The following is a 27,245-nucleotide window of genomic DNA, read 5'->3' on the forward strand; positions in this document are numbered from 1 at the left end:
AAAAATGTCTTGGCAGATTTCTTTTGAATTTCCCATGATGTCAAGCAAAGAGGCACAGAGTTTGATGGTAGGCCTTGAAATACATACACAGGTACATCTCCAATTGACTCAAATTATGTCAATTAGCCTATTGGAAGCTTCTAAAGCCATGACATAATTTTCTGGAATTTTCCAAGCTGTTTAAAGGCACAGTCAACTTAGTGTATGTAAACTTCTGACCCACTGGAATTGTGATGCAGTGAATTATAAGTGAAATAATCTGTCTGTAAACAATTGTTGGAAAAATGACTTGTGTCATGCAAAAAGTAGATGTCCTAACTGACTTGCCAAAACTATACGGCTGGCGGAACCCCTCGACAACATTCCTCTGAAAAGGCGGAGCGCAAAATTCAAAAATATTTTTATTGAAATATGTCACTTTCATACATTCACACTTGCAATGCACCAAACTAAAGATAAACTTCTTGTTTATCTACCCATCATGTCCGATTTCAAAAAGGCTTTACAGCAAAAGCACACCATATGATTATGTTAGGTCAGAGCCTAGTCACAAAAACACACACAGCCATTTTCCAGCCAAAGAAAGGAGTCACAAAAAGCAGAAATAGAAATAAAATGAATCACTAACCTTTGATGATCTTCATCAGATGGTAGTCATAGGACTTCATGTTACACAATACATGTATGTTTTGTTCGATACAGTTGATATTTATATCCCAAAATGTCAGTTTTCATTGACGCTTTATGGTCAGTAATGTTGTGCCTCAAAAACATCCAGCGAATTTTCAGAGAGCCACATCAATTTAGAGAAATACTGTCATGACGTTGGCCTGGGGGGTAGGTTTATGACAGTCATAAATACCTCTTCCCCCCTTTTTCCTCTCTCTACACTACTGAGGTTACATTTGCAAAACCCTTGGTTAACATAGAGATTCTGGGGAAACATCAGAAGGTGGGGGGAAATGAACTATATTCTGGTAATCCGACCAATGGAACATATGCGGTGGTACTTAATGAATATTATGTCAGTTCGGTTGTCATCTGAGACATTCTCATCAATGATAAGATGACATTAACTCTACAGTGAAAGTCTACACATCAGAGTTATCGGATTCACATGGAATTGCTGTTCAATTTAAATGTTTGAATATGAAATTATTTGTGATGGGATGAAATGTGATTTTAGCTTCTAAAATGTGAGATTTGGGTTTTCATAAGATAAGGCTCTGCTCAATCAGTGGCCCGCCACTGTGAAGGGACATAGGCTATAAAACCTTTCAAACACGCCCTCCTCTCCCTTCCTATATAAGCCCTTGACGACAATGTAACCTCCTGTTCCGAGGACGTGAGGACGACAGTCCGATGTCAGAATGGTTCAGATAATAACTGCAGAACGAAGCCAACATCAGCGTGAGCTTTGGTTGCGAATGCTCTGAACTTTGAACTCTTATTCACTACAGAAGTGATACCTCCTAGCCGTTGAGTTAGCAACAGCAGATGCAAACAAGGGTTAGGAAGGAATAGACAGTTACTACAACGTATTCAATTTACCAGCAGAGACATTCTTCAAAGGACACAGGACTCGGTTGGGCAACACGGCCTCCCATCTACCACCAACCTACCAAAGCGCAGCTCAGAGTAAATATTTTCCAAATGGGCGGTAATTTAGAATGCATAAGATACTGTATTTACGATAGCACAGCTTCTTCCCTTTGTTCCTCAGTCTTCCCGCTCTTTCACTCAAACCCAGCCCCTTTTCTTTTGTGTAACAAGCTGTCATTTCTGTTCCGTCCGCTAGGGACGTTTTCCTTTATGACGTCATTTGTAATCAAGTTATGATTTAATTATGTGTATGTGTAATTCTGTGTGATTAGTTAGGTATTTAGTAAATAAATAATTAAACCCAATTTTGTATTGCTGATTCAACTTGTTAGCCAGGGTTCGTGCAGATAACTAAGAATTTACAACTTTCAGATGAGACTGAATTAAGATGACGATTAATATTGACTGCTATTGATGTAAAATATTACTAGGCCTTTAAGAGTTTATTCGGAAGATAACAGCTCTATAAATATTATTTTGTGGTGCCCGACTCTCTAGTTAATTACATTTACACGATTAGCTCAATCAGGTAATATTAATTACGGAGAAATTATTTTATAGAATAGCATATCATATCACTTAATCCGGCATAGCCAAAGACACAACAATACTCATAATAAACTTTGATAAAACATACAACTATTGTGAACAGAATCATAGATATACTTCTCCTTAATGCAACCGCTGTGTCAGATTTCAAAAAAGCTTTACAGAAAAAGCAAACTATGCAATAATCTGAGTACGGCGCTCAGACACAAAAACAAGTCATGCAGATACCCGCCATGTTGTGGAGTCAGTAAAAGTCAGAAATAGCGTTATAAATATTCACTTACCTTTGCTGATCTTCATCAGAATACACTTCCAGGAATCCCAGTTCCACAATAAATGTTTGTTTTGTTCGATAAAGTCCATCATTTATGTCCAAATACTTCCTTTTGTTAGCGCTTTTGGTAAACAAATCCAAACTCACGAGGCGCGGGCAAGTCCAGGTGAAAGTTCAGACGAAAAGTTCAAAAAGTTATATTACAGTTCGTAGAAACATGTCAAACAATGTATAGAATCAATATTTAGGATGTTTTTAACATAAATCTTCAATAATGTTCCAACCGGAGAATTCCTTTGTCTTTAGAATTGCAATGGAACGCAGGTCGCTCTCACGTGTGCGCGCGTGATCAGCTCATGGCACTCTAGCAGACCTCTGGTTGAATCAGCTCTCCTTCGCCCCCACTTCACAGTAGAAGCCTCAAACAACGTTCTAAAGACTGTTGACATCTAGTGGAAGCATTAGGACGTACAATATGACCCCGTAGACACTGTACATTCGATTGGAAATGAGTTGAAAAACTACAAACATCAGATTTCACACTTCCTGGTTGGATTTTTCTCAGGTTTTCGCCTACCATATGAGTTCTGTTATACTTACATACATAATTCAAACAGTTTTAGAAGCTTCAGCGTGTTTTCTATCCAATACTACTAATAATATGCATATATTAGCTTCTGGGCTTGAGTAGCAGGAAGTTTACTCTGGGCACGCTTGTCATCCGAACATGAAAATGCTGCCCCCTATCTTAACAAGAAATTTGTGGAGTGGTTGAAAAGTGATTTTTTTTATGACTCCAACCTAAGTGTATGTAAACTTCCGACCTCCATTGTATTAGCTTAGTAGAACCACCAAAACTCGTTAGAGGTTATGGGGCTATTTTGGATTCGCAAGGAGCCTCTTGTAGATTTGACAGCTCTATTGCAGTGCACCTCCGGTTAGTGCGGATCTGATTGAATATAGCCCTCATTTCTCTGAACGTGGGAAAATAACCACTATGAATACATTACAGAGTATGAAGAAACAATACTCCAGGCTACAGCATCATACTACTTGTCAGACAGATAATACTGTATACTGGCCGTTGTGGTTGGCTTGATGTGGGGTTTGGGGTGTCTCTGGTTGGCTTTTGACCATTTATTTGGATTATTCGCGTCTGTATCTTTGTTAGGAAGAGGTTTGGTCCAAATCAGATGTTGGGTACTGTATTTATTTAATATTATATGAATATATATTCTATAAATTGAAATGGCCAATTTTGTGCAATCAAGACTTAATTTTAGAGTTCAAATAGTTTTCAACAACATAAAGTTGCAGGAATACTTTTATCTGTTTCTAACTAAATTATCAATTTCTTTAGTTAGAAACAGAGATGGTGGGTGTCATGGTTTGCTGAAATTACATGGAACAACTCTAATACCAGTCTAGGGTTAGGGTATACTTCTTGCAACAGGTATACTTACACTAACAGAGTGTAAACTAACCTTGGCATTTTACATTGTTGGTCCTTCAGGTGCACTTAGTGTTGTGACAAGCAGGGGGTCATGGCTCGTGTGTGTGTGTGTGTGTGTGTGTGTGTGTGTGTGTGTGTGTGTGTGTGTGTGTGTGTGTGTGTGTGTGTGTGTGTGTGTGTGTGTGTGTGTGTGTGTGTGTGTGTGTGTGTGTGTGTGTGTGTGTGTGTGTGTGTGTTGAGTGGATTATTACTCCAGTAATAATTAGAAGATTCCCTGCTCCTTCCATCCTTGAGATATCATTCATTAGCACGTAGCAAAACAAAATGACAGCTAGAGAAAAGATTAAATATGGCAAAAAAATGTTGTCTTTGATAGAACGTCACAAAAACCAGGCTTGATTCAAGGTAGGAGATCGAATGTGTGAGTTTGTGCGTCCCTTCCTCTCTGAAAAATATGTTAGTGTTCAACTTTTTTCTAACTAAGATGGAATACATTATTAATTAGATTACAAAGTTAGTACATGTCATGCATGCTTATGCATATGGTATTTGTCCTCTCATTACATTATATGTCTCATTGCCATTAAATCCACTGGCCGTACAGTGTTACCTTGGTAATGATACTGTTCAATCTTAAGTTTATTCATACTGCAGCTCCACCTAGTGGTTGCAATATACCAAACTATAGTAACTTCATGAAGGGCATAAAGAAACATTGGATACCATTGGACACTAAGTCCTTTTCAGATCCTCCATCAACATCATCATCCTCATTACTATCTTCATTACACATTCAACGTACATACACAAAATGTAAAAGTCCACAAAGCAAAGAACACCTAACAAAGGAGTTTTGTGACTCCCAGATAGTGTCAAGGACAGTCATACAGGTATGGAGCAGGGTTTCTTGAAGCCAAGGCAGTCGTAGCATTGACCATGTTACAGGGGTGTGGATAAACCAGTTCAGGACCCCAGATGATGGATAGAGGGAGGGCGTGTAAGAGAGGTTGCTATGTACAGTGCATCGTGGGCCTGTGAGTCTGGTGGGGATTTCAGGGTTGAAAGACGAGACTACTCAAGTTTATGGTTAGACAGTCCAGACTCTAGGGCAGTGGAGGTCCAGGATGAGGAGATGTTTAACCGTAGAAACCGTGGAAGAAGACACAGACACACAGGAGGATAATGCCATTGGCATTGACCACATTCCTCCACAGGGGTTTCTCTGATGTGTCTGTGAGTTTCCTCTGCAGCTCAGCCTGCTCCTCAGCACTCAGCGCGGGAGCATTCGACTTTTCCAAACCACAGAAGTTCAACACTGCCTTCTTACAACAGCCTGGCTCCTCTGTGGGATCTGCACAGACACACAAACACAGGGATGAGTAGGGATGTGTGCGTGTGTGTAGATGTGATAAAAACATTTATATGTACAGTGCCTTTGGAAAGTCTTCAGACTCTTTGACTTATTCCACATTTTGTTATGTTACAGACTTATTCTGAAATTGATTAGATTGTCTACACACAATACCCCATAATGACAATGTAAAACAGGTTATTAGACATTTTTGCAAATGTATTACAAATATAAAACTTAAATCACATTTACATAAGTATTCAGACCATTTACTCAGTACTTTCTTGAAGAACCTTTGGCAGCAATTACAGCAAGTCTTCTTGGGTATGGAGCGACAAGCTTGGCACACCTGTATTTGGGAAGTTTCTCCCATTCTCCTTGCAGATCCTCTTAAGCAGTCAGGTTGGATGGAGAGCACCACTGCACAGCTATTTTCAGGTCTCTCTAGAGATGTTTGATCAGGTTCAAATCCGGGCTCTGGCTGGGCCACTCAGACTTGTCCTGAAGCCACCCCTGCATTGTCTTGGTTGTGTGCTTAGGGTCGTTGTCCTGTTGGAAGGTGAACCTTCACCCCAGTCTGAGGTCCTGAGTGCTCTGGAGCAGGTTTTCATTAAGGATCGCTATGTACTTTGCTCTGTTCATCTTTGCCTCAATCTTGACTAGTCTCCCTGTCCCTGCCACTGAAAAACATCCCCACAACATGATGCTGCCACGACAATGCTTCACCGCAGGGATGGTGCCAGGTTTCCCCCAGACATGACGCTTTGCATTCAGGCCAAAGAGTTCAATCTTTGTTTCATCAGACCAGAGAATCTTGTTTCTCATGGTCTGAGAGTCTTTAGATGCCTTTTGGCCAACTCAAAGTGGGCTGTCATGTGTCTTTAACTGAGGAGTGGCTTCGGTCTGACCATTATACCATAAAGGCCTGATTGGTGGAGTGCTGCAGAGATGGTTGACCTTCTGGAAGGTTCTCCCATCTCCACATGGGAACTCTAGACCTCTGTCAGAGTGACCATTGGGTTCTTGGTCACCTCCCTGACCAAGGCCCTTTTCCCCCAATTGCTCAGATTGGCTGGGCAGCCAGCTCTAGGAAGAGTCTTGGTGGTTCTAAACTTCTTCCATTTAAGAATGATGGGGACATTCAATGCTGCAGAAATTTCTTCGTACCCTTCCCCAGATCTGTGCCTCACCACAATCCCGTCTCAGAGCTCTACAGACAATTCCTTTGACCTCATGTCTTGGTTTTTGCTCTGACATACACTGTCAACTGTGGGATCTTATACAGGTGTGTGCCTTTCAAAATCATGTCCTATCAATTGAATCTACCACAGGTGGACTTCAATCAAGTTGTAGAAACATCTCAAGAATGATCAATGGAAACAGGATGCACCTGAGCTCAATTTTTTGAGTCTCATAGCAAAGGGTCTGAATACTTATGCCAATAAGGTATTTCTGTTTTATTTTATTTTTAATAGATTTGAAAACAATCTAAAAAAAACGTTTTTTGCTTTGTCATTATGGGGTGTTGTGTGTAGATTGCTGAGGATTTTTTAAAATTCCTTTTAGAATAAGGATGTAACGTAACAAAATGTGGAAAAAGTCTAGGGGTCTGAATTCTTTCCGAAGGCACTGCATGTCACGGAATAACAGATGGAGATGGGAGAGAGACCTCTCTTACCTTCAATATCCATATAGTCTGATTCTTCGTTTTCTGTCCAATCATCTATCTCCAGATCCAACCTCTCCTCTGTGTGGTTCCTCAGCTTCCAGCACAACCGGTACAACTGGAGTTGGAGGGAGGTAGAGGCATGGGATAAACAAATGGGGAGAAGTTAATTTAGAAATAGCAGAATGACTGAGTTTTTATACAATTAGCATTCACGGATGGAAGAATAACAAAATCAGTTTGGTATTTGTAACTTACATGTTTGTCTTCAATGGGTTTGGTCATGAGGGAGATGGTGAGTATCACCAAGCACGAAATGCAGAACAGAATGATGGAGAAGTAGAGGTAGTGGACTCCACAGATGATCTCAGGACAGTTAGTAGGGGCCACACAGCTGCCCGTCCCATAGGCAAACTCAGCGATCATCCTGGATAGGCCAATGGCCAGGCCTATCATAAGCCCATAGAACACACCCTGAAGGGGGGGAAAGGAGAGTGAAGAGAAGTCTGTTACTCAACACTTTCTCATGGTTCACTTCCTATTACACAGTAAACAGTAAATGGTGAACGTGGTAACCAGGGATCTTTGAGCCAAACTGTCAGAGTACAGATAAACTACACTACATTAGACCACAGGTTAAATTAACCAGTTCAAACAACAAGTAGCTAAAGTAAACTAGTTTATATCACAGGGAGTTTGGTTTAGATGGAGACTCACCGGCTCGTTAACACGCTTACAGAAGATGGCGAGCATGAAGGTGGCTGCGATGGGCGGGGTCAGGTAGCTGGTGATGGACTGGATGTAGTCAAAGAGCTGGCCGCTCTGAGCAGACTGGACCACAGGGATCCACGCTATACTCACCCCGATCAGAACCAGGATAAATACCCTTTACAGACAACGATAATACAATCAATCTTACCCATTTATCTAAAATACGAACATACACTAGCATAGTGACGTATGCATTAAAGCAATTTCACTCCAAAGAACTTGAGCACGCAGAGATGTGTGTCACTGTACCTCCCAGCGATCATGAGTTCCTTCTCGGAGGCAGAGCTGCGTATCTTGGTGTAGATGTCCATGGTGAACAGGGTGCTGGCACTGTTGAAGATGGAGGTCAGGGAGCTCATCAGAGATGCCATCATCACCGACAGCATCAGGCCTCGCAGACCTGCAGGTGAGAGGGGGAGGACAAGAAGAGAGAGCAGGGAGGAGGTAATGAGAAGGAGAACAGGATGGGAGGGAAGGTGGATAGGTGTGGAAAAGAGAAAATATAAAGAATAAGAGACAAACAAATGTGATGGTAGGTTGTAGAAGACAACTATTGTCCTGGTATAAGGACTAGTACTGTATTTAGTACAGTAGTACACTATTTGTAGCAGTAGTATTGGTGTTGGTAGTGGTGCCAGGACTGTCATCATTACTACAGATATAGGATATTATACATTTGTAGTGTATTTGCGGTTTAAAAAGGCTTCAAAAGTTTGTAATTTCAACTTTTGAAAAATGTATCAACCCATACAAAAATGTCCAATTATAACCTACATAATAATACACATTTTCCTGTTGCTGCAGCATTTTTTTCCTGCTGTAGCAAACTGATTCAAATCAAGATTCTACATCTGTACATGCGTCTTCTGTTATCCACCATTTGGCATGAGGTCTACCACTAGTTTGGGATAGGCGATGTTGGTGCAGCCCACACTGGCACCACAGTACATCTGGCACTCATCTGGGTCCACACACGCCACCTCGTCTGGGTAGAGGATTCGGCTGATCATGCCAGGGAAGACCATGACGAACATGGGCAACAGCTTCAGGTAGCCACACAGGATGCAGCCAGCCTTGACATGAGACAGACTTTTGGCAGATAGACAGCGCTGGACAATCACCTAGAGGACAGGGGAGAAAAAAGGCCTCCAGTGACTAGAGGTGATGGATTGAATCTTCAAGGCTCAGTTTTCATGGTCAAAGCATACAGAACTCTGTAAGTATGGTGCCGCTGTATTGCTTGAATATGCCAAGAATCCATATCAAGAGAGGGAAAAAACGGGTTTACTTCTATACAAACACAGATCTACTGACAGGCACAAATGTGTATGCACTATGCAGTTTTTTTTGTACTTTTTACCCCTTTTTCTCCACAATTGGTAGTTAGTCTTGTCCCGTATGGACTCAGGAGACACAAAGGTCAAGAGCCATGCGTCCTCCAAAACACGGCCATGCCAAGCCGCACTGCTCACTTAACCCAGAAGCCAGCTGCACCAATGTGTCAGAGGAAACATCATACAACTGCTGACCAAAGTCAGAGTGCATGCGCCCAGCCTGCCACTAAAGTTGCTAGAGCCTAATGGACAAGGACATCCCGGCCGGCCAAACCCTCCCTAGACCAGACAACACTGGGCCAATTGTGCGCTGCCTCATGGGTCTCCCAGTCACGGCCGGCTGCGACACAGCCTGGGATTGAACTCTGGTCTGTAATAATGCTTCTACTACTGCAGTGAGGTGCCTTAGACCACTGCGCCACTCGAGAGGCCCACTATGCAGCTTTTCTAGTTGAAATATTCATCAAATTAAATGTTTTCCTTTCCAAACATGACCCAAATTGCTGAGCACAGTAGAATGCATGTGAGCCTCAGCCAAGTGGGGGAATCAGATAGGAATTAGACAAACAGAAACTAAGATAAGATTTGAAAGATAGGTGGGATGGGCTGAGGAAAGCTGAGGGTTGGGATATGGAACTTGCGACAAGTGGGAGTGGAGTTGCTGGGCAGGGGATAGAATGAAGGTCAAAGATAAAAGTAAAAATAAACAAAATTAAAAAATATGTTTGATTGACACGGACGGTCTCTCGGATGGTTGATGGGCACCTCTCTGGAAACTGGAGGGATGTTGGTGGCCTGGCGGTTGGGAGCTTGGGCCGGTGGCCTTTAGGTCGCTGGTTTGGGTCCCCGTTTTGACTTGGGCAGGACGATGACCCTGGTTGCCTCTGTGGGTCGCTATGGATGGGAGTCTGTTAGATCAGTGGTTCCCCAACTTTTTATAGTCCCGTACCCCTTCAATAATTCAACCTCCAGCTGTGTACCCCCTATAGCACCAAGATCAGCGCACTCTCAAATGTTGTTTTTTGCCATAATTGTAAGCCTGCCACACACACACTATACAATACATTTATTAAACATAAGAATGAGTGTGAGTTTTTGTCACAACCCGGCTCGTGGGAAGTGACAAAGAGCTCTTATAGGACTAGAGCACAAATAATATAATAATAATCAATCATTTTAACCATCTTACATATTAAAACCTTATTTGTAAATCAAAAACTGTGAATAACTCACCACGGGTAAATGAGAAGGGTGTGCTTAAAAGGATGCACATAACTGCAAAGTTGGGTTGTATTGGAGAGAGTCTGTCTTAAATCATTTTCCCCACACAGTCTGTGCCTGTATTTAGTTTCCATGCTAGTGAGGGCCGAGAATCCACCCTTACATAGGTACGTGGTTGCAAAGGGCATCAGTGTCTTAACAGAGTGATTTGCCAAGGCAAGAAACTCCTATCCAGAAATCTGGCAGTGGCTTCTGATTTAAATTCAATTTTCACAGAACCAATTCTTGCAATTTTGATGAGGCTCTCTTGTTCAGATATCAGAAAGTGGACTGGAGGCAGGACATTGAAAGGGATGACGAATCTAGTTGTTTGTGTTGTCCGTTTCGGGAAAGTAACTGAGTAATTGCGCACCCAGCTCTCAGGTTCTTCGCTATTTCACATTTGACATTGTCCGTAAGCTTGAGTTCATTTGCACACAAAGAATCATACAATGATGGAAAGATCTGTGTTGTCCTTGTTAATGCAGACAGAAAAGAGCTCAAACTTCTTAATCATAGCCTCAATTTTGTCCCGCACATTGAATATAGTTGTGGAGAGTCCCTGTAATCCTAGACTCAGATCATTCAGGTGAGAAAAAACATCACTCAGATAGGCCAGTCGTGTGAGAAACTCATCATCATGCAAGCGGTCAGACAAGTGAAAATTATGGTCAGTAATGAAAACTTTAAGCTCGTCTCTCAATTTAAAAAAAACATGTCAGTACTTTGCCCCTTGATAACCAACGCACTTCTGTATGTTGCAAAAGAGTTACATGGTTGCTGCCCATATCATTGCAAAATGCAGAAAATACCCGAGAGTTCAGGGGTCTTGCTTTTCACTGTAGTGTCCAAAACGTCTTTCAAGCTGTCAGGCATCTCCTTGGCAGCAAGAGCCTCTCGGTGGATGCTGCAGTGTACCCAAGTGGCATCGGGAGCAACTGCTTGCACGCGTGTTACCACTCCACTATGTCTCCCTGTCATGGCTTTTGCGCCATCAGTACAGATACCAACACATATTGAACACCAAAGTCCATTTGATGTCACAAAGCTGTCCAGTACTTTAAAAATATCCTCTCATGTTGTCCTGGTTTCCACTGGTTTGCAGAAGAAGATGTCTTCCTTAATTGACCCCACATAAACGTAATGAACATATACCAGGATCTGTGCCAGGCCCGCCACGTCTGTTGACTTATCCAGCTGTAATGCATAGAATTCACTGGCTTGTATGCGAAGCAGTAATTGTTAAATCTCTTGCCATGTCACTGATACATTGTGAAACAGTGTTGTTTGATGAAGACATTGTCTGCATATTTTTCGGGGCCTTTTCCCCCAGCATTGTCCCAGCCATATCCGCGACAGCAGGAAGAACTAAGTCCTCCACAATAGTATGCCTGTCCTAGCCACTCGGTAGCTCACCATATAAAATGCTTCTAGCCCCTTCTTATTAATGGTATCTGTTGCTTTTATACACGTCTTACTACTCGAAACACATCTTTATTCTTGCTCAAAAAACTCCTGTGGCTTATTTTTCAAATGGTCATGTTTCATTTCTAAATGTCTGCACAAGAGTGAAGGTTTACCGCGAGAGAGTAACGGTTAATGTGATTGGATGTTCATTATTTGACTCGGCTGCCTGTATTTGACATTTTGTTGTTATTTCGCTGAACTCTAGATTGTTTAATTTGATTTTTTGCAGTGAAACGAGTCTACTTAGGCGAGAGAAAAAACCTCACCCAAATGTATAGCCCCATTGGAAAATATAAATGGACTGTTTGAAAAAGTGAAAAGACGTGTGTGTGTATGTATATATATATATATATATATATATATATATATATATATATATATATATATATATATATATATATATATATATATATATATATGTACATATGTGTGTGTGTGTGTATGTATGTACATATGTGTGTGTGTGTATGTATGTACATATGTATGTGTGTGTATGTATATATATATATGTGTGTGTATATATATATATATATATATATATATATATATATATATATATATATATATATATATATATATATATATATATATAAATGTGTGTGTATGTTAATCACGTTTTTATTTGGCGTACCCCCGACAGCATTGCGCGTACCCCAGTTTGGGAATACCTGTGTTAGATGCCTGAATGTTATGTAAATGTTGAGCAGCTTTACTGCAGGTAGATTGTATGTTTTAATAAAATAACAAATAAGAAAGAGAAGCTTTGAGTTCTGCTGATGTAATAGGCTGTTTCAACTTGTGTATTTACTGTGTGTGAGTGAGTGCTCATTTCTGAGTGGTTGAGTGAATCAACATCCTGTTCTTTGTTCATAGTCACCTGTGTGCCTGGCTTTTAATCTTATCTTAGTCTGTGGGAGCGCATTTGTGTCTAACTAAAAGTGTTCCTCTCTTCATAAGGTAGTCACTTAAGCTAAGACAAGCTTAGAGCTGTTTGGAAAGAGTGGCCATGATAATGATGCACAAATTAGTGTGTGGGGGTAGATAGTGTGTGTATACATGACGTGAGTGTGTGCTTGTCCTGTGAATGAAGGAGGGAGAGAGGGTGTTAGACTTATTAATTCCCTACAGAGCAGTAGGCTACCTGATCAGTGCACCAATACCAGGTGGCCTGGACAGTGAGACCAAACACCAGGCCTGGCCAAGGCAGGTCCCCTGTCACCGCGTCCCTGAAGATGTGGAAGGAGTCAGGCCTAGGGGTGTAGCATCTCTTACTGATGTTGACCCCAGTCTGAGTAGGCATGGCCATCATGTAGCGCTCCTGGAAGTTCTCATAACCTCCCACCTGATTGAAGGCTGAGGAGACAGACAGGAGAGGGTTAGAAACTGGGATCACAGATGAACTAGTAGTAGCAATGAACTAAAAGTAGAAAGAGGAATGAGAGAGGCCAGATAATTAGCAGGGGGACGACAATAAGGAAGAGAGATGGCGTTATTGGAACTGGAAAAGAGGGACCGGGCAGCATGAGGTACATAGATGCATAAAGAGACATTACCATAACCCATGAGGATGAAAGATCCCACGACCATGATGATGGTCTGCAAAGTGTCTGTGTAGATCACTGCAGCCAGTCCACCTGCGGTACAGTACACTTAGTGAGATACAGCACAATACAATTCCAATCATTATTTATATAGGGTTGTACATGACTAAGCTGTGGAAAGCTCCTGTAGTACTCGTTTACACTATAAATGTGATATTTTATTTTTAACTGTAATGATTGCCCATGGTCAAAAGGGATAGTATTTTAATGGTCCAGTTGCTCGTTTGATGTTCATCTATCATAAAGAATCAATGGGTGGCAGGTAGCCTAGCAGTTAAGAGCGTTGGGTCAGTAACCAAAAGGTTGCTGGTTCAAATCCCTGAACTGACTAGGTGAAAAATCGGTCGATGGGCCCTTGGGTAAGGCACTTAACACTAACGCTCTTATCCAGAGCAATCTTCTAGATGACTAAAATGTAATAACTCCCCCTCAGTAGTGCTGTACATTTGCGAGGGCTGCTTTGCAGACTGAAAATGAGGCCCTTAAAAAATTAATAATAGTACACACATCATTTGCTGTTGACTCTAGTGCGAAACGATTGCTTTGTCACGTGTGCATCACAGTACTTGATGTTGTGAGTCAATCTATTTATAGGATTGGGTTTACTAAACCCGAACCTATAGAGCAGGGTTTCCCAAACTTCCCAGACCCCCTCTCAGTTCTCGTTTTGGTTTTTGCCCGAGCACTATACAGCTGATTCAAATAATCAAAGCTTGATGATGAGTTGGTTATTTATTTTCTGATTTTACCCCCAATTTTTCTCCCCAATTTCCTGACATCTAATTGCAATCTTTTCTCAACGCTGCAACTCCCCAAAGGGCTCGGGAGATGCAAAGGTCGAGTCATGCATCCTCTGAAACATGCCCCGCCAAGCCGCACTTCTTAGCACCCACTCCAATGTGTTGGAGGAAACACCGTTCAACTGACGACCAAGTCAGCTTGCAGGCACCGGCCCACCACAAGGAGTCGCTAGAAGGCCTCCCGGGTGGCGCAGTGGTCTAAGGCACTGCATCACAGAGCCCAGGCTCTGTCGCAGCCGGCCGCGACCGGGAGGCCCATGGGGCGGCGCACAATTGGCCCAGATTCGTCCTGGTTGGGGAGGGTTTGGCCGGCAGGGATATCCTTGTCTCATCGCGCACTAGCGACTCCTGTGGTGGGCCAGGCACCGTGCACGCTGACCAGGTGTTTCCTCCGACACATTGGTGCGTCTGGCTTCCGGGTTGGATGTGCATTGTGTCAAGAAGCAGTGCGGCTTGGTTGGGTTGTGTTTCAGAGGACGCATGGCTTTCGACCTTCACCTCTTCCGAGTCCGTACTGGAGTTGCAGCGATGAGACAAGACTGTAACTACAACCAATTGGATACCACGAAATTGGGGGAAAAAAGGGGTAAAATATTTTTTTTAAAGAGTCACTAGAGTGCGATGAGCCAAGAAAAGCCCCCCCCCCGGCCAAACCCTCCCCTAACCCGGACGACACTGGGCCAATTGTGCCCCGCCCTATAGGACTCCCGGTCACGGCTGATGGGATCAAACCCCAGGCTTTAGTGATGCCGCAAGATCGCGATGAAGTGCCTTAGACCGCTGCTCCACTCAGGAGGCGGTGAGTTGGTTATTTGAATCAGCTGTGTCGTGCTAGGCAAAAAAAACAAATCATACACCCATGGGAGGCCCCAGGACCGAGTTTGGGAAACCCTGCTATACAGAGACAGTCTGGGATGGCCTGCCAGTTAACTCCAGGCATTAATGCATCATTACAGTGTAGAACAAAAAGTTATGTCAGGGAGTATGGCTAATTACCCATGATGCACAGGAGATAAACAGCCTTGGAGGAGGGCATATGTGTCATCAGACATGGCTTGTTATAAAGACTCAAATACAGCCATATAGGATGCCATGGTCAGTTAGCGTTACAGGTAAGAGCTCCATATTGGTTTACAGGGACACAGTTGATCTAGGGCTCCTCTCAGTGAATGAGTTATGTATTGCTGTTATATATGCAGTTATATAGTATATACAGTAAGTGACAAAGGAGGCTGGTGAGGGAGTACCACTCCAGCTACTATGAGCCCATCCTCCCCATTTAAAGTGCCACTAGCCACCACTAAGTGGAGCATATACATAAGTACTGTATACCTGTGACTGTGTATAGAGCAGTGATACTTAGTAGGAGAACCACAGCTAGGTAGATATTCAGCCCCAGAGCCTGGTTAATAAAGATGGCTCCAGAGAACATATCCGCCTGACAGAGAGAGAGAGAATGAAAAGAAAGAGGAGAGAGTTTTTATCAATGGGACAACGGAAGGGTTTATATGGACTAAATGGGGCTATTGTACATGCCTAGTCATTTTTTATGGACTGAACATCAGTGATATACAATGAACAGAGATATGAGGAACTTACTGAGATCTTAGTGAAGACATAGAGGAAGAGTGAGAGCACTGAGAGATAGATGCGGATGCGCTGCCCTCCGAACCTCTTCTTCAAGTACTCTGGCATGGTCACGACCTAAACACCTCCAGTATACGTGATTACACGTTAGAATAGCACTTGAAATGGCTTGGTAAAATGGTAATTCCCCTCTAATAACACAAAAGGTTGTCCTCACCCCAGCTTTGATGTAAATGGGCACAAAGAGCCATCCAAGAAGGATCACCACCACAAGGGCCTGAAAAACACATATTCTAAGGGCTCAGATGGGGAATTCATGAAATGACAGATTAACCTTTTTACTAGACGTGCTACTGCTTTTATCCACTGCTGTGCTCAAGTATCGATCGACACAATAACCTACAGGCGTATCGGCCCCAGAATGTATAGATCATTTATTTATCACCTTTTATACAATTAAAGTGCAATAAAGATGGAGATGAGTGATAATATCAGATGTCAGACTTTATGATGATGTTTGCCTAAGAGGTTATCATGGTATTTACTTTAGACGTTGCCACTCACATTCCATTCAAATCCACCAATGGCAATTCCAGCTGCAGCCGCCGTCCCTGCAATGCCGACAAAATGCCCACTGCCAATGTTGCTGGCAAAGAGAGAGGCCCCAATCTGGGAAAGTGGATAGAAGAAGGACAGAGGAATGTTCATTATCAATTTATACAGAAAGTAGTTATATTATTTCACAGTATTTGGATATGGAAGGTCATTGAGGAGCACTTCATTCATAAAGGAACATTTACAACAGCAAAGGGCATGCCATGTAGGATAACAGGGATAAGGATTGCCAAGTCCATAGTCCATAGTTCCATAGAAGGAAATTAAGTTAGGCACTATGTGTCATGGTAAAATTATTGGGTGGTTGGGAACCGATCAGTCTAAAATGAAAGGTATGGTATTTGTGGACCTCCAATGCAACAAGATAAAACATAATGCCCTTATAACATAATTTTTCTGATTTAAATATGAGCTGGACATTTCCAATACAGGCAAGTATTGGGATAGTTCAGGAGAACAGGGTGTGTCTTTCCAAATATAAGCCAGTGTCACAAACAGTGGCCAGCAAAGTAGAGAGAGACGGATGCATTCGAATGTCATAATGTATTATTGAGATAATATGTAATAAACTGTCCTGAGAGAAGACTTTTACTCACAGGCCACCACACCATGCTTCTTCCTGCCAGGAAGAATCCCCCTACTGTGGCTCGGTTTGTGCTCACCATAGCCTGCAAAGGTTAGACGGGATCATTGAGTTGTTTTGAGATACTATATCCATGTGCCAGGGATCAATAACCTTGTGGTTACATGAATACAGTAGTTAGCACCTCTTTCAGTTATATATAACTGGAGAGGTACACCCCCCTCTATTTATTTGGACAATGAAGCTAAAACGCTTAATTTGGCTCTATACTACAGCATTTTGGATTTGAGATCAAATGTTTCATATGAGGGGACAGTACAGAATCTAACTTTTTATTTGAGGGTATTTTCATACATATCTGATCGAGTCCCTCCATTTGAAGGTGTCGTGTATTTGGACAGTGGAGGTTAGCATTCACACCCCTTGAAAGTATTCACACCCCTTGAAAGTATTCACACCCCTTGAAAGTATTCACACCCCTTGACTTTTCCCCAAAATAATTGTTACAGCCTGAATTTAAAATTGATTAAATTTAGATGTTTATGAATTATGTTTTTAGAAATGTTTACTAATTAATATAAATTAAATGCTGAAATATCTTCAGTCAATAAATATTCAACCGCTTCATTATGGCAAGCCTAAATAAGTTCAGGAGTACAACATTTCTTAACAACTCACATAATAAGTTGTGTGGACTCACTCTGTGTGCAATAATAGTGTTTAACATGATTTTGGAATGACTACTCTGTATCCCACACATACATTTATCTGTAATGTCCCTTAGTCGATGAGTGAATTACAAACACAGATTCAACCACAGAGACCAGGGAGGTTTGTGGGCATTTTAATTAATCACATTGTCTGGAAGTGTTCCAAATACACTGCAAACATCCAAAATACATAATACACTACTGTTAAAGTTTTGGGTCACTTAGAAATGTCCATCTTTTGAAAGAAAATCACATCAAATTGATCAGAAATACAGTGTAGACATTGTTAATGTTGTAAATGACTATTGTAGCTGGAACCTGAAGATTGTTTATGGAATATCTACATAGGCATACAGAGGCCCATTATCAGCACTCCTGTGTTCCAATGTCACATTGTGTTAGATAATCCAAGTTAATCATTTTAAAAGGCTAATTGATCATTATAAAACTATTTTGCAATTATGTTAGCATAGCTGAACCAGAATTATGTTAGCACAGCTGAACCAGAATAAAAAGAGGAGTGGGAGGCCCCGGTGCACAACTGAGCAAGAGGACATGTACATTAGAGTGTCTAGTTAAAGATGTCTCACAAGTCCTCAACTGGCAGTTTCATTAAATAGTACCCGCAAAACACCAGTCAACAGCGAAGAGGCGACTCCTGGATGCTGGCCTTCTAGAGTTGCAAAGAAAAAGCCATATCTCAGACTGGCCAATAAAAAGAAAAGATTAAGATTGTCAAAAGAACACAGACACTGGACAGAGGAACTCTTCCTAGAAGGCAGGCATCCCGGAGTTGCTTCTTCACCTTTGATGTTGAGACGGATGTTTTGCGGGTACTATTTAATGAAGTTGCCAGTTGAGAACTTGTGAGGCATCTGTTTCTCAAACTAGACACTCTAATGTACTTGTCCTCTTGCTCAGTTGTGCACCGGGGCCTCCCACTCCTCTTTCTATTCTGGTTGGAAACGGTTTGCGCTGTTCTGTGAAGGGAGTAGTACACAGCGTTGTACGAGATTTTCGGTTTCTTGGCAATTTCTTTCATAGAATAGCCTTCATTTCTCAGAACAAGAATAGACTGACAAGTTTCAAAAGACAGTTCTTTGTTTCTGGCCATTTTGAGACTGTAATCAAACACACAAATGCTGATGCTCCAGATACTCAACTAGTCTAAGGAAGGACTGTTTTACTGCTTCTTTAATTAGCACAACAGTTTTTGGCTGTGCTAAACATAATTGCAAAAGTTTTTTTAAATGATCAATTAGCCTTTTAAAATGATCAACTTGGATTAGCTAACACAACGTGCCATTGGAACACAGGAGTGATGGTTGCTGATAAAGGGCCTCTGTACGCCTATGTAGATATTCCATTAACAATCTTCAGTTTCCTACAATACAATTTTGCTACAATAGTCATTTACAACATTAACAATGTCTACACTGTATTTCTGATCAATTTGATGTTATTTTAATGACCCCAAACTTTTGAATGGTAGTGTATATAGTCCTACAGCTAAAAACAACAATGCCAATTCAAAACAAACTGCTATTGAAGTTAAAGAAAGTGTGTATTATCAATTTACCTGATTTTAATAACTGTTACTTTGGACAAGATCAAGACGTCAGTATTCTTGCAATGTTTTTTGTATAAAATAATCTTAAATTACAGCTCAAATTGAGCAAATTCTGAATTTGTGATCAATCGTGATTAATCCTAGCAAATGCTGCGTTTAACTCGATTAAATGTGTTAATCGTTTGACAGCCCTAGTAGTTAGTACTGTATGTATGTGTGCACATCTACTCTCCACACATAGCTGAAACAATATAACAAATGCAACTGTATTGCTCAGCCATTTAATTCTAACATTCTTGGTGACTTAAACATTTGTCAATATTATCCATTTGGCAGGGGGGCATAAATTGAAACAATCAAGGTTCTTCACTGAAAGGTCAGTACACTTGTTACTCTTAGAAAAAAAGGTTCCTAAAGGGTTCTTCGGCTGTCCCTATAGGAGAACCCTTTTTGGCTCCAGGTAAACCCTTTTTGGTTCCACGTAAAACCCTTTTGGGTTCCTTGTAGAACCCTCTGTGGAAAGGGTTCTCCTATGAGGATGGCTGAAGAAGCGTTTTAGGTTCTAGATAGCTCCTTTTTTGTAAGAGTGTAAGTGAGTGTAGGCTTCTTGACATTCATACTTAACAACAGACATGCCCTTCCTTGCTTACACTTGAGGAGAACGTTGGCATAATGTTCCTGGCACAATAGCCCAATTGGGTCAATATCTGCAGAAACAAGTATACTGCATCAGTCCAGCCAAGAACCTACTAGTGATAAAAAAAATGTGGACGCCATCTGACAACAGATGACTGTGAATGTTGTGTGTATATATTATTTGTTGTGTGTATATGTACTGACATGTACAGTATGTGTAACTGATAGATACACACACTACATGTGAAAACAAATAATTCAGTCGGTTATTCATACCGGTTATAGACTATAGCGATGTTGTCTATATGAATGCAGCTACTGTACCACTGTATTGAAGCCATTGGACAGAGTTTATCACAGTGCACTACACTTTATTATGGGCGATAGTGTCAATAATGTATGTAAATTGTCAAGCCTTTTGTCTGTGATGTCTTTTTCGTTATGTGTCGGACCCCGGTAAGACTAGCTGTTGCCATTGGTGTCTGCTAATGTGGATCATTATAAAATAACTTTGTAATGAAAGTGTAGAATATCATAATTCATATTTTACTTTTGTACATCTAAGGACTTTGTCATATTATCATCCAGAAGGAAACACTATCCACATGCTTCCACTGGTTTTTAATAAGGTTTCTTGGACTTTAACGTATTCAGAATAGAGAAAACAACCAATTTTTCTTCAGATTAGACGACAACCATGCCATGCATCTCTTTATCATTGCTGAGGGGTTAACTATTCATAGACACAAATTTGTTTAAAAGTTTGCAGACTGGTCAATGGAAAGACTAAGAAACTCACCCATACTCCGACTGCCAAGACAACCAAAAAGTAGATCACAATGACGGAGATATCCGCCGGGTTGTTGAGGGCCACCGTGCCATTGTTAAACACATTCCTAACTAAGGGGAACCCAGAATAATCCTTTGTCATTTTGTCTGCTCCGAGCTGCAGAGGTGACCAGAGGACAGGTGTGTTGATGAAGATTCTGTCCTTAACTGTTGCTTCTGTACCACTGACCCCAAAGGTAGGTATAAGTGTGTGTGTGTGTGTGTGTGTGTGTGTGTGTGTGTGTGTGTGTGTGTGTGTGTGTGTGTGTGTGTGTGTGTGTGTGTGTGTGTGTGTGTGTGTGTGTGTGTGTGCGCGTGCGTGCGTGCGTGCGTGTGTGTGTACTGCTGGTTAATATTGTGTTAGAGACCATGAAAAGGTGTGTCAGCTTGCCTGCCAATGCGTGTGTGCATTGCAGCAAATTAATAAATGTTTGAATTGTTCACAAACGTGTCAGAAATCAAAGAATGTGTTTAATGGCAAACAAAGGGTAACTAATGATCAACTGAACAGGAAATACTTGGAGGAAAGAAACATATTCCTGTAAAAAATTAAATAATTTAGGAAGCATATCACTCCACTATCAGAATTACACTAACCCTAGTCGGAATGGAAAGGGCTGTTTGATCTAACTCTTGGTAGATAAGTAAACTGTGACAGTGCTGTGGCAGCAGGTGAGTTGAGGACTCCTGGGAGAAAGAGCATATGGTGGGTTTCTGATAGAAAAACAATTATGAAGGATTTATTTGTTTTAGTAGGATATGTTTAATAGGAAACTATAGTAGTACTAATAATAATATAGTGAACCAAAATAAAAACCCCATATGTAAAGTGTTGATCCCAATGTTTCATGGGCTGAAATAAAAGATCCCAGAAATGTTCCATAAGCACAAAGAGACTATTTTGATTAAATTTTGTGCACAAATTTGTTGACATCCATTTTAGTGAGTATTTCTCCTTTGCCAAGACAATCCATCCACCTGACAGGTGTGGCATATCAAGAAATGGATTAAACAGCATCATTACACAAGTGCACCTTGTGCTGGGGACAATAAAAGGCCACTCTAAAATGTGCAGTTTTGTCACACAACACAATGCCACAGATTTCTCAAGTTTTGAGGGAGAGTACAATTGGCATGCTGACTGCAGGAATGTCCACCAGAACATTTGCCAGATATTTGAATGGCAGTACGTCCAAGTGGCCTCACAACCGCAGACCACGTGTAACCACGTCAGCCCAGGACATTCACATCGGCTTTTTTTTATCAGAGGGATGGTCTGAGACCAGCCTCTTGGACAGCTGATGAAAGTGAGAAGTATTTATGTGTGTAATAAAGCCCTTTCGTAGGGAAAAACTAATTCTGCTTGGCCTAGCTCCCCAGTTGGTGGGCCTATCATGTGAAATCCATAGATTAGGGCCTACTTTATTCATTTAAATTGACTGATTTTCCTTACAAACTCAGCAAAAAAATGTACCGCCCTTTTTCAGGACCCCGTCTTTCAAAGATAATTCGTAAAAATCCCAAAATCCACAGATCTCCATCCCATGCTTGTTCAATGAACCATAAACAATTAATGAACATGCACCAGTGGAACGGTTGTTAAGACACTAACAGCTTACAGACGGTAGGCAGTTAAGGTCAGAGTTATGAAAACTTAGGACACTAAAGAGGCCTTTCTACTGACTCTGAAAACCCCCAAAAGAAAGATGCCCAGGGTCCCTGCTCATCTGCGTGAATGTGCCTTAGGCATGCCGCAAGGAGGCATGAGGCCTGCAGATGTGGCCAGGGCAATAAATTGCAATGTCTGTGCTATGAGACGCCTAAGACAGTGCTACAGGGAGACAGGACAGACAGCTGATCGTCCTCGATGTGGCAGAGCACGTGTAACAACACCTGCACAGGATCGGTACAACCGAACATCACACCTATGGAACAGGTACAGGAGGGCAACAACAACTGCCCGAGTTAAATCAAATCAAATCAAATCAAAGTATATTTGTCACCTGCGCCGAATACGACCGGTGTAGACCTTACAGTGAAATGCTTACTTACAGGCTCTGACCAATAGTGCAAAAAAAGGTATTAGGTGAACAATGGGTAAGTAAAGAAATAAAACAACTGTAAAAAAGACAGTTATATACAGTAGCGAGGCTATAAAAGTAGCGAGGCTACATACAGACACTGGTTAGTCAGGCTGATTGAGGTAGTATGTACATGTAGATATGGTTAAAGTGACTATGCATATATGATGAACAGAGAGTAGCAGTAGCATAAAAGAGGGGTTGGCGGGTGGTGGGTGGGACAAAATGCAGATAGCCCGGTTAGCCAAAGTGCGGGAGCACTGGTTGGTCGGCACAATTGAGGTAGTATGTGCATGAATGTATAGTTAAAGTGACTATGCATATATGATAAACAGAGAGTAGCAGCAGTGTAAAAAGAGGGGTTGGGGGGGCACACAATGCAAATAGTCCGGGTAGCCATTTGATTACCTGTTCAGGAGTCTTATGGCTTGGGGGTAAAAACTGTTGAGAAGCCTTTTTGTCCTAGACTTGGCACTCAGGTACCACTTGCCATGCGGTAGAAGAGAGAACAGTCTATGACTGGGGTGGCTGGGGTCTTTGACAATTTTTAGGGCTTTCCTCTGACACCACCTGGTGGAGAGGTCCTGATGGCAGGCAGCTTAGCCCCAGTGATGTACTGGGCCGTATGCAATACACTCTGTTGTGCCTTGCGGTCAGAGGCCGAGGAATTGCCGTACCAGGCAGTGATGCAACTAGTCAGGATGCTCTCGATGTTGCAGCTGTAGAACCTTTTGAGGATCTTAGGACCCATGCCAAATCTTTTTAGTTTCCTGAGGGGGAATAGGCTTGGTCGTGCCCTCTTCACGACTGTCTTGGTGTGTTTGGACCATTCTAGTTTGTTGTTGATGTGGACACCAACGAACTTGAAGCTCTCAACCTGCTCCACCACAGCCCCGTCGATGAGAATGGGGGCGTGCTCGGTCCTCCTTTTCCTGTAGTCCACAATCATCTCCTTAGTCTTGGTTACGTTGAGGGATAGGTTGTTATTCTGGCACCACCCGGCCAGGTCTCTGACCTCCTCCCTGTAGGCTGTCTCGTCGTTGTCGGTGATCAGGCCTACCACTGTTGTTTTGTCTGCAAACTTAATGATGGTGTTGGAGTCGTGCATGGCCATGCAGTCGTGGGTGAACAGGGAGTACAGGAGGGGACTGAGCACGCACCCCTGTGGAGCACCAGTTTTGAGGATCAGCATGGCAGATGTGTTGCTACCTACCCTCACCACCTGGGGTCAGCCCATCAGGAAGTCCACGATCCAGTTGCAGAGGGAGGTGTTTAGTCCCAGGATCCTTAGCTTAGTGATGAGCTTTGAGGGTACTATGGTGTTGAACGCTGAGCTGTAGTCAATGAAAAGCATTCTCACATAAGTGTTCCTTTTGTCCAGGTGGGAAAGGGCAGTGTGGAGTGCAATAGAGATTTCAACATCTGTGGATCTGTTGGGGCGGTATGCAAATTGAAGTGGGTCTACGGTTTCTGGGATAATGGTATTGATGTGAGCCATTACCAACCTTTCAAAGCACTTCATGGCTATGGATGGGAGTGCTACGGGTCTGTAGTCATTTAGGCAGGTTGTCTTTGTGTTCTTAGTTACAGGGACTATGGTGGTCTGCTTGAAACATGTTGGTATTACAGACTCAATCATGGACATGTTGAAAATGTCAGTGAAGACACCTGCCAGTTGGTCAACACATGCACAGAGCACAAGTCCTGGTAATCCGTCTGGGCAACATACAGGGCAACCTTCTGTATGTTGCCCTGTTAAAAGGTCTGACGTCGGCTAAGGATAGCGTGATCACACAGTCGTCTGGAACAGCTGATGCTCTCATGCATGCCTCAGTGTTGCTTGCCTCGAAGCGAACATAGAAGTGATTTAGCTCGTCTGGGAGACTCGTGTCACTGGGCAGCTTGCAGCTGTGCTTCCCTTTGTAGACTGTAATAGTTTGCAAGCCCTGCCACATAAGACGAGCATCAGAGCCGGTGTAGTATGATTCAATCTTAGCCCTGTATTGTCGCTTTGCCTGTTTGATGGTTCGTCGCAGGGCATAGCTGGATTTCTTGTAAGCTTCCGGGTAATTGTCTCGCACCTTGAAAGCGGCAGCTCTACCCTTTAGCTCAGTCCGAATGTTGCCTGTAATCCATGGCTTCTGGTTGGGGTATGTACGTACAGTCACTGTGGGGACGACGTCCTCAATGCACTTATTGATAAAGCCAGTGACTGATGTGGTGTACTCCTCAATGCCATCGGAAGAATCCCGGAACATGTTCCAGTCTGTGATAGCAAAACAGTCCTGTAGTTTAGCATCTGCTTCATCTGACCACTTTTTTATAGACCGAGTCACTGGTGCTTCCTGCTTTAATTTTTTTGCTTGTAAGCAGGAATCAGGAGGATAGAGTTGTGGTCGGATTTACCAAATGGACGTCGAGGGAGAGCTTTGTACGCATCTCTGTGTGTAAAGTACAGGTGATCTAGAATTTTTTTTCCTTCTGCAAATTTAACATGTTGATGGAAATTTGGTAGAACTGATTTAAGTTTCCCTGTATTAAAGTCTCCGGCCACTAGGAGCGCCGCCTCTGGGTGAGTGGTTTCCTGTTTGCTTATTTCCTTATACAGCTGACTCAGTGCGGTCTTAGTGCCAGCATCTGTCTGTGGTGGTAAATAAACAGCCACGAAAAGTATAGCTGAAAACTCTCTAGGCAAGTAGTGTGGCCTGCAATTTATCACAATATACTTCAGGCGAGCAAAATCTAGAGACTTCCTTAGATTTCGTGCACCAGCTGTTGTTTACAAATATGCACAGGCCGCCTCCCCCTCGTCCTACCGGAGTGTGCTGTTCTATCCTCTTCGGTGTTCTATCTATCCTCGGTGCAGCGTATTTCCCGCTAGCTGAATATCCATGTCGTCATTCAGCAAAGATTCCGTAAAACATAGGATATTACAGTTTTTGATGTCCCATTGGTAGGATATTCGTGACCGTACCTCGTCTAGTTTATTGTCCAATGATTACACGTTGGCGCCTTTCCAGGTCCTGATCAGGCATCCGGCTCTTTGTCCTCTGTACCTGCGTCACTTCCTCTTGCAAATAAAGGGGATGTTGGCCCTGTCGGGTGTTTGGAGAATGTCCTGTGCGTCTTGCTTGTTGAAGAAAAAATCTTTCCTCCGGCACCATTTTGACCAGGAACACACAATCCCTCCATCAGTGCTCAGACTATCCGCAATAAGCTGAGAGAGGCTGGACTGAGGGCTTGTAGGCCTGTTGTAAGGCAGGTCCTCACCAGACATCACCGGCAACAACGTCGCCTATGGGTACGAACCCACCGTCGCTGGACATGACAGGATTGGCAAAAGGTGCTCTTCACTGACGAGTCGCGGTTTTGTCTCACCAGGGGTGATGGTCTGATTTGCATTTATCGTTGAAGGAATGAGTGTTACACTGAGGCCTGTACTCTGGAGAGGGATCGATTTGGAGGTGGAGGGTCCGTCATGGTCTGGGGCGGTGTGTCACAGCATCATCTAACTGAGCTTGTTGTCATTGCAGGGAATCTCAACGCTGTGCGTTACAGGGAAGAAATCCTCCTCCCTCATGTGCTACCCTTCCTGTAGGCTCATCCTGACATGACCCTCCAGCATGACAATGCCACCAGCCATACTGCTCATTCTGTGCGTGATTTCCTGCAAGACAGGAATGTCAGTGTTCTGCCATGGCCAGCGAAGAGCCCGGATCTCAATCCCATTGAGCACATCTGGGACCTGTTGGATTGGAGGGTGAGGGCTAGGGCCATTCCCCCCCAGAAATGTCCGGGAACTTGCAGGTGCCTTGGTGGAAGAGTGGGGTAACATCTCACAGAAAGAACTGGCTAATCTGGTGCAGTCCATGAGGAGGAGATGCACTGCAGTACTTAACACAGCTGGTGGACACACCAGATACTAACTTACTTTTGATTTTGACCCCCCCTTTGTTCAGGGACACATTATTCCATTTCTGTTAGTCACATGTCTGTGGAACTTGTTCAGTTTATGTCTCAGTTGTTGAATCTTATGTTCATACAAATATTTACACGTTAAGTTTGCTGAAAGTAAACGCAATTGACAGTTTCTTTTTTTGCTGAGTTTATGAACTGTAACTCAGTAAAATCTTTGAAATTGTTGCATGTTTCGTTTATATTTTTGTTCAGTATAATAACAATGGCATTAGATGTGTTAATGGTCATCGCTATAGTATAGTATGTTGACTGCAAGCCTAGTCCATGACCTCTGTCAATATGATGGTTTATATCAACAAGTTAACTAATTCTAAGGTCAGTCAACCAAAAAGGTACTTTCTCCACAACGCTACCTCACCCACAGAGTAAACACGCCCACAGATAGTGGGTTAATTATTACTCTGTCCTTCCATCATTCCTCCTTGACTGTGTGTGATGAGGTGCTGCTATCCATAGAATTATATGTATTTCCGTCATTCCTTGTCAGGTTGCTGGTGAAGACTTGAGTGTGTGTGAGGTGCTGTTATCC

At 42.5% G+C, this 27,245-nt stretch overlaps 1 protein-coding gene across 1 annotated transcript; it reads right to left on the minus strand.

The window, feature by feature from the left end:
• Positions 1–4,117: 4,117 nt before the first annotated feature.
• Positions 4,118–20,851, minus strand: LOC112231072 (sodium/glucose cotransporter 1). Its single transcript, XM_024397604.2, has 14 exons — positions 20,629–20,851; positions 16,927–16,998; positions 16,280–16,384; positions 15,933–15,992; positions 15,728–15,832; positions 15,461–15,566; positions 13,281–13,361; positions 12,869–13,080; positions 8,544–8,787; positions 7,916–8,066; positions 7,613–7,781; positions 7,154–7,369; positions 6,908–7,013; positions 4,118–5,229 (listed from the first exon to the last, which is right to left on the minus strand). The coding sequence occupies exons 1-14, from the start codon at positions 20,758–20,760 to the stop codon at positions 5,015–5,017; spliced, it is 1,974 nt and encodes a 657-aa protein (XP_024253372.1). The 5' UTR covers positions 20,761–20,851; the 3' UTR covers positions 4,118–5,014.
• Between the last annotated feature and the right edge of the window lie 6,394 nt (positions 20,852–27,245).

This window comes from Oncorhynchus tshawytscha, linkage group LG33, assembly GCF_018296145.1.
Source record: "Oncorhynchus tshawytscha isolate Ot180627B linkage group LG33, Otsh_v2.0, whole genome shotgun sequence".
NCBI lineage: Eukaryota > Metazoa > Chordata > Actinopteri > Salmoniformes > Salmonidae > Oncorhynchus > Oncorhynchus tshawytscha.